At 34.0% G+C, this 8,671-nt stretch overlaps 1 protein-coding gene across 1 annotated transcript; it reads left to right on the top strand.

The window, feature by feature from the left end:
• The first annotated feature begins 3,391 nt into the window (after positions 1-3,391).
• Positions 3,392-7,277, top strand: LOC143460564 (succinate--CoA ligase [GDP-forming] subunit beta, mitochondrial-like). The gene is made up of 9 exons (XM_076958134.1): positions 3,392-3,572; positions 3,707-3,857; positions 4,089-4,288; positions 4,457-4,609; positions 4,767-4,953; positions 5,666-5,827; positions 6,072-6,214; positions 6,436-6,556; positions 6,702-7,277. Exons 1-9 carry the CDS (start codon positions 3,498-3,500, stop codon positions 6,812-6,814), a joined length of 1,305 nt encoding a protein of 434 aa, XP_076814249.1. The 5' UTR covers positions 3,392-3,497; the 3' UTR covers positions 6,815-7,277.
• Positions 7,278-8,671: the final 1,394 nt, after the last annotated feature.

Here is an 8,671-nt window from a genome sequence, read left to right as displayed (position 1 = left end):
CAGTAACTGGTTACAGTACTTAATCTTGAAAATATGTCAAAGCAGTCTGCAGTAGTTGCAGTAAATATCTAAAATAGTTATGAGATGAGTGTTGAAAATTGACTAGTTCATTAGCCTTATAAATAAACATACCCTATCCTAACCAGGCTCGCGAGTTTACTAAAAAACTAGGTGTGGCCGACCCCGCACACACATTTTCAATCGTTAATTACTAGAAAACTATACGTCGTAAACTGATCGGATTTTGACAGGTTAGTAGAAAAATCATCTGGCTTCCTGTATACATCATAATTGTAAAACTAAAGAAAGTGAATTTAGTGTAAATTAAGTATTTCTAAAAGTGACACGTTTCTAGAAATTCTTCTTGTTACGCCGCGCCCCCGCTGTGCGGAAAACCAGCTGACCGCGAGAAGAGAACGAAAGAAAATAGTTAGTCGAGTTATTGGTGCGTAAATGAGTAATACGCTTCAATGCGGAGAGCAGAGTAAAGCAGGGCAAAATTATGAAAATATCGCAATATCTCAAAAATTACAAAATCCAACTTTATCAAACAAACATGGACAGATAGCTGAACATTTTTTAGGAAAAGTCACCAAATTTCAAGTTTCTACAGCAAACAATGCAACTATACGCCACGTTTTGCTATGACTGTGTGCGGGAGAAGCCAAGTCTAGTTAGAATAGGGTTAACGTATAATTTTTACATATAAATGTTTTAAAACCGTCTGTAATTGTTTAGATATTTGTTCATAATAGGCTAATTGTTTTTTTCACATTTAATGGTTGTGTTCATATATAGTCAATACTTACCCCATGTTGGCATGGTATGTATTGACTATGGTTCATAGGCGCCAACTTCTGAAAATATCTGGGGGGGGGGACAAAGCGTAAATAGTATTAAGTTACTGATTAGGTTTAAAGTAAATCCTTTACAAGTGAATTTAAGGAATTCAAATGTTTTAAACTGTCAATTTGCACACCACAATACTCACGTAAGTTAAACACAACAAGTTAATTTAGGCCTAAATTGTATTCATTTGGTCGTATAAGCCAAAAACATGCTTGTACTTCTCGTCTTATTGTATCTCAAATGATCAATTATGACATCTAAGAAGCATTTTTTTGTTCCCTTCTGCTTTGCTAGTACAGTATAGTTTTAAACTTGTTTATTAAACTGTCACGATAAGATTAAAAGAAGATATTATACTGTGTTGTTTACGGAAATCGCTTTCATTAAACGTGATATAAAAATTCTGACGAGCTTCTGGTTTGGCAAACCCGCTCATTGTTTTTGTTTTTGATTGAATTTTGTATCGCCTAGTGTAGTCATTACTTCGTGTTCATTGTTTTAAAGTCGTGACATAATTGTTGTGTATGCCTATATTACGTGAGTCAGTCGCAGTCATTCAATCAATTCGTGTGTTAAAAAAATAGCACAGCAGCATTTTTGCTGTAGCTGCTGTGCCAATGTTTTATCTAAATGTATTCGTTCAAAGAAGCTTCAATATAATCTGAATATGCTGTTGTCATTCTTGTGAAACCAATTCGCTAAGGTGAACAATTGATTCTAAGATTAAGAAAAGCAGAACAACGACCTTGAGACTCATATAACAACATCGAGCGCAATAAACAATTCAACAGACAAACATTGTAGTGAAGTGATCAACCTTACAGGTTAAGGTACGACAAACAACCATTTCATTACAAAACGTTTGACTTGCTATAATTAGTCACAATTTTTTTAAATTTTTAAAACGTTGAATTTTCATTTACCTGTAAACTTTAATCTTCAACATTCATCTGTAACTGAATACTATGGGCGAACTTAAATATACTGTAATACAGTACAATGTATGGACCATGGGTCACAGAATATTTTTGCATTAAGTTGTTGTATCACGTAAGGGGAATTACCGGTACATGCGCAATTGCCAAATTCTTTACAGAGGTGAGCAGTCGGTTCTTGGGAGGTACCGTCGTTATTCCGTAAAGGTACTGGTTCTTGGCAAAATATTTACCGACGGTTCCGGTACTCGTTTTTTTGTGTGTAAAAGATGCTACTGCAAGTGCAATGTTTTCCGTTATTATGTCCCCGGTAAAGGTTATTCCAGGCCTAAACATATGTGACTTTACTCCTTTGAAATTGTACTTGACATTTATAAAGTAATAAAGATCAACAGATGCTAAAATTGGTATTAAGGATTAATGGACATGTATTTTTGAAAACATGCTTGTTAAAATTTTAAAATAATCACGTGAAAAGTACCGAGTTCCGGAACCGACAGAAATTTCTTGAAAAAAAGTAATTCGGTACTATAGTTACGCGGGACTGCCCACATGATGATGATGATGATGATGGCATGACTGTTTAAGATTAAGTACCTGGGTTAGGTTAATCCAACTTAATCTTGTTTTGTAAGTCCAATAAATTTTTAATCATCATAAAGACTCTTTGTCCAAATTCCTAGGCGTCTGTGCTCCCCCTGCCCCCTTTCCTAAGTGGGCTCACATGGTTGTGTTAGAAATTCTTAGAAAAAACGTTGGCAGTGATAATGATAATTCTTGATATTCATGTTTGCATGAACTGAAGTTATCGAAAAATACATGAAATATTGCGAATTAGAACTGTTTTCCAGATCCGTATCTGGATTCTACTGTATTAATTTTTTTAGGAATAACGCTGGTGGTAATGCTGAGTCAAAGTTGTAGAATAATTGCTGTCTGGAATAATTCATGTTAGTACTCATATCTTGAAGTAAGTTTTGTTTGGGGCGCTGGCTGCTCTTTAATATGATATGGTTGCATCCAAACCAACATATGCCAGAAAATTAAAAGATAAGGGTGACCATTACATTGAAAGACTTGATTTCTTTGAAACCTGTGAAAAGAGTCTGTTCAGAATCCAGAGATTCTAAATACTGTAAATATTTCTCTGGTGTATTGTAGTGCAGGTTTGTAAAAAACTATTTACATTATGATTGTTTATTACCATAGCGATCAACAGATGTATTCTTGTATCGTATTCTACGTGAAAAATCTTTTTCAGTGATACAAAATTAACTATTTCGGTGAAGGTCCAACCAGTTTGGTCAACTTTGTTATAAATATTCATAACCATGGCGATATTGTTGTGTTGAATTTACACTTCATTACACTTTTGTTTTCACCACCAATTGCATAATAAATACTTTTTTATAAAGCCATCATAACTTTGTGAGAACTTTTTCAAGTATAAAGTTACCTTCTCTTTGTCATTTGCCAAATTTACTGAAATTTTACAATCAGGTGTGTCTGAACATTCTCATCTTAGATTTTATGAAATTTCGTTACATATTATAATTGTTTAAATAACAAATTCTGAACAGATCTAAGCAAATTCTGTTATGAAACCCGCATGTTAGGCTTTCAGTTTTTTTAAAGTCTAAAATATTTACTCTTATTGAAAATCATTAATTTAGCATCAAGCCAAACTATAAGATTAACCTGTTGTAAATTAGTATGGCCTTGTGTGTTGGGCATCAACTGATAAGATGTGGTGCAAACCATAAATTACTATCCAGGCTTACAAAACAGGTAACCTTACTATGGTGTGTATATATATATGAAAACATTTGCACTTAGGAAGTATGCTGATACCCATGATTTCTCTTCATAAATCACTAGTCACCAGATCTTTTATTGAACACTTGTTTTTTTATCTTTTTTAGGCTTCCAGGATCAGTCCTATAACTTGCAAAAGATGGTTAAATTTACAGGAATACCAAAGCAAAAAGTTGATGGAGGATTACAGTGTGAATGTGCAAAGGTTTCATTTGGTAGATTCAGCACCTGCAGCTGAAAGTGCTGCACAAGATTTATGTCAGTAAACTGTGACCTTGTGTTTAGTGCATATGCCATTTTCTACAGTAAATATGAACATTTTTGTATAAACTTGAGTTAAAATTGAATGCTTTAAATTTTCCGTGGTCTTTTTGCACAATGCCCAGTATTATTTGTGCAATTTTTAAGATAAATGAAATAAAGTAACATAAAAATCATGTAATTAGTAAGATTGTATTCTTATAGATTATATTTTCTTTGTTTGATCAGTGAATACCAATGCAAAAGAATTAGTTATTAAAGCCATGATATTAGCTGGAGGACGAGGTAAGGGTCACTTCACCAGTGGGTTGAAAGGTGGAGTTCATTTAACGAAAGATCCGAAAAAGGTATTGGAACTTTGCAAAGAGATGATTGGCTACAACCTGATTACGAAGCAAACACCACCTGCTGGTGTTCAAGTGAAAAATGTACGATTAATGGAGGTTGACCTCATAAATCTTTTTAAAGATTTCCTAGAGGTTTATCAATACATAAAATATTAATATTTATTGTAGCAAGTTTAAACAAACTAAGGTAGACAAAATTATTTCTCCCATTATTCCAACAAGCATGTTGTTTGTGTCTTTCATCAACAGGTCATGGTAGCAGAAGCCCTGGACATTGCCAGGGAAACTTACTTCGCTATTTTGATGGATAGAGCACACAATGGTCCTGTCATGGTTGGCAGTCCTGCAGGAGGCATGGACATTGAAGAAGTTGCTGAAAAGACACCTCATCTTATATTTAAGGTATGTACTGGAGCACTGGTAACAGCATTTGTTTTTTAAAGCTGTATATTTTCTATAAACAGAAACTATGGAAAAACTGGCTCTTACATTCCTTGTACACATGAATTTGAATTATAAACACTTTACTCCATCTTAATCTTATATCTGTCTTTTATAGGATGCAATTGACATCAATAAAGGAATTTACGATTTGCAAGCTGCAAAAATGGCAGAAAACTTGGGGTTTGTTGGAGAAAAGGCCCAGAAAGCAGCAGAACAGATTAAGAAGTTGTATGAATTATTTATTAAAGTAGATGCAACTCAAGTTGAAATCAATCCATTTGGTGAAACTCCAGACGGCGATGGTGAGCAAGTTATGCATCATTTTAATATCAGGTTTTTAATTTTTTACATGATTTGACTTCTGGAGTTTAAATTGAGAAATTGTTTTCATTGTTTAGTTTTAGCTGAATATGTGTAGTTTAGTAAGAACTACTTTTTTCCTGAAATTTTTGCCAATTGAAAAAAGTTTGTTTCATTTAACTGCAGTATAATGAAGTTATAAACGATAATGTTGGAGAGTAGAGTTATACTTTGTTAATCCAGACCACTTTTCTTTGCCAAAAAAGTTTAGTGTGATGCAGTATCCGAATTATATCGAAATCAGAATAATGTTACAATGCATGCATTTAGAACAACACTAGATTAATAAGATGCAAAAACTGCATTGAAGATGCACTGTAATTGCGCCCAAAATGAGCGATTCAGGTAAAAAAGTTTAGAAAATTGGTCAATGACTACATCTAAAACAAGTAACGAAGTGTGAAAAGTATAAAAACTTGACTTGACTCTGGTTAGCAAGTAGTTTTTTTATTGATTTGGCATATTCGTTCCTAAATTGCTGTGTCAAAGTTGGACAGTGAGGTTTGCGGATCAGATGAAATCCGTTACTGACAGATTATTGTTAGATAAAGGGGGTTTGAATTAACAAGGTTTTATTGTAGTTGCAATTCCAGGTATGAAATACGTTGACAAGTAATGTCCCATAATAATTGCAGCATGCTGTTTCTTTTACAGTTGTTTGTTTTGATGCCAAAGTAAATTTTGATGACAACGCTGAGTTCCGGCAGAAAGATATCTTCGCATTAGAAGACAAAAGTGAAAGTGATCCCAAAGAAGTAGATGCCACTAACAGTGGTTTAAGTTACATTTCTATGGATGGAAATATAGCATGTTTAGGTAGGTTCTTATAATGGTATTGTTACTGTTTTTTTGTTGTTAATCCACAGTATGATGTTTTTTTGACATGGAAGATTAAGTGATATTACAATATGTTAAGTTGCGTTGTAAACTACATAAGAGCTCAACTATAGTTTTTGTGATGTACAGATAATTTCAAGAACAAAGTAAACCCTGTGGGCTGGCAATACGAAACTAGTGTTTTTCTTTATACCACCTTATTTTGTATGTATTACTTGTACAGTGAACGGTGCTGGTTTAGCAATGGCAACCATGGACATTATTCAACACTGTGGTGGATCTCCCGCCAATTTCCTTGATCTCGGAGGTGGAGTACAGGAACACCAGGTCTATCACGCGTTCAAAATAGTTATGTCTGATGAAAAGGTAAAAAATTGTTGCATTTGTTTGCAAAAGTTGTTGGTATCAGGCGCTTTTCATTTAGCCTTGATTTAATTTCGCACACAGACGCAGTTCTGCTGCGTTATTATGCGCCTGAGTGCTATTACATGGGCTTGTAGTGCTTTCTGTGTTAACATTCTATAAATTTACTTACTTTTCTTCGAGTTTTGCTGTTAAATAATTAAGTAAATGCAAATATTTTTCAGGTGAAAGCAATTTTAGTTAACATATTTGGTGGTATTGTTGATTGCAAAATCATTGCCAATGGAATTGTAAAAGCTGGCAGAGAATTAAATATTAACGTTCCTTTAGTGGTCAGGTTAGAAGGTGAGTGAACCTATTGATATATTTCTAACGTTTGAATTATATCGTGCATGACATTTGGACATACAGTAGTTTAATAAACTCCTATTATAATTTATTTTATCCAAGTGATTTGCATTTCTATTGTGTTACGCATTTGTATTCTCAGGTATGAACGTGAACGAGGCCAAAAGAATTTTAGAAGAAAGTAAACTTCCCATAACGTCGGCAGAGGACTTTGGAGATGCAGCCAAAAAAGCAGTTGCCAGCGTTTCCAGCTGATCGAGCTTACTGCATAATATCTCTTATCGCTTGCAAAGGTTTGCATTTGATGACGTTATTTATTGCCTTGTCTGTAATTTGCAACTCATCCAACTGCATTTTTAATGTTTTTGATAGCTAATCTACAATGAGATATCATTTGTTAGTTGTAATTATGCATTGTTTTAGTTATAAGGCTAAAAATTTTAAAACTTTCCATCGAATAGCGATCGTGTTATTTTAGCAATTAGCCCAACACACTGCTCCCTTAAAAATGAAAAACTGACGTTATTTACCAAAAAGATAACATGAAATATCAGCCCTTTCTTGATTTTGATAATGCTTGTGATTTGTGGTATCTGTATATTGTTTGAAGACAGCGGACACATCTTAATACTGACACAACTTTTCATTGAATCACCGACATCTTATATCGTGTTTCTTGAACATGGTCTCGTGCTTTAATAAATTTAAAGAGTAACTATTTTGTCTTAAACTTTGTTGCAAAGCAGTTCATAGAGGCTGTTAACCAGGTCATAATGTTGGACAACACCGAACGGTTTGCATTGGTGTTACCAGGTCCATGGTTTGTGAGACTCTATATCTGGCACATAGGCTACCTAAAGCACCAGGGTAAATATCTCTAAACAGGGATTTTAAAAATGAGCTTAGGGTAAAGTTAGGCATTGTAGCTGTTGAAGTATTAGTTTTCATTCAAGTGAGGGAAAGATTGCACAAGTAACGTTCAATGAACTTTTATTATTTACATTAAGCTGTACTGCTATGTTTTGACTGCATTAGAATGTGGACATAACAAATGCGCAATCGTCTTATATTCGTACTCAGTATAATAAAATACATACGGATAGGAAACGCACCACTTGTTTTCCGCAACCGCGCAAGGTTTTATTAAAAATAAACTGTTTCACTGAGCCCGTGTGGGTGGTGATTGGTGACGCAAGCTATAGCCTGTGCTTCCGTTAAAAGAAATGATACTAAAAGTAGGTTTGAATACCTGTACGCAGAAGTCTAGTTGTTTTCTATCAATTCAACGCCTGTAATTAACTACTATACTATGCATATAGGCCAACTATTAACTAATTTATTTAAACAATTTAAACCATGATTACTAACAAGCTTAGAACTAATTCAGTCTGAAGAGAATGCAGGCTGTTCATTTTGCAAATGGTTTCTGGATAATTTTGTTATAATCATCCTCATGATTTAAAAAATGCTTAAATGGCTGTTTATCTCTAACTTCTGGGATGTTTGATAAACCTAAGGGATTACAATGGAATAACGCTTATAGGTTTTTGCTGAATTGACAATTGCCATATTTTCGTACTAGCCTATATGTGGATTACAATAACCGTTTTGTAAGTCAATTTAATCAAAACTATTTTTGCAGAATCACATAAAATTTGATATGATCCAGCCAGAAAGTTATGGAACCCGTTGAAGTTGAATAAAAGTTGAAAATCAATATATTGTTTCAATGTAATTTATAGATTGTTCAAAACAACAGGAAGACGTCGAAAAAACTAAAATCCTCCATAACTTTTGCGCAAAAAGTGTAAGCGATCCTTTCGCAAGAGGGCAGTAAAGATCTATGCATCATCTGTCTTTGGTTGGTCAAGATTTGTTGACAGGCGCGTTGACAAACAGACGCCATTTAATACAAAGATACACCCACCATTATCACTATAGATAAGGTTAAAAATGACATTTCGATAATCGATTAATGTTTGACATGTTTTAGGCAGTGATCCACAACCCCTCAAAAATCCTAGTTGTTTCATATGACACTTTCGATAAGCAGATCCTTCTAGGATGCAAACTTTGGAATATTTAAAACGTGGTTTGATTTCATCAACATGT

The sequence above is a fragment of the Clavelina lepadiformis genome, chromosome 5, assembly GCF_947623445.1.
Source record: "Clavelina lepadiformis chromosome 5, kaClaLepa1.1, whole genome shotgun sequence".
NCBI classification, from domain to species: domain Eukaryota; kingdom Metazoa; phylum Chordata; class Ascidiacea; order Aplousobranchia; family Clavelinidae; genus Clavelina; species Clavelina lepadiformis.
The sequence above is the reverse complement of the archived record's forward strand: the minus strand, read 5'-3'. Positions and strand labels throughout refer to the sequence as shown.

What these genes read in the sequence shown, in the direction of transcription:
- LOC143460564 (XM_076958134.1), top strand. Translation starts at nt 3,498, where the DNA reads ATGGCCTTGTGTGTTGGGCATCAACTGATAAGATGTGGTGCAAACCAT. An exon ending in AAGTGCTGCACAAGATTTAT is followed by an intron (nt 3,858 to 4,088) that starts GTCAGTAAACTG and finishes TTGTTTGATCAG; the next exon opens with TGAATACCAATGCAAAAGAA. An exon ending in TAGTTATGTCTGATGAAAAG is followed by an intron (nt 6,215 to 6,435) that starts GTAAAAAATTGT and finishes AATATTTTTCAG; the next exon opens with GTGAAAGCAATTTTAGTTAA.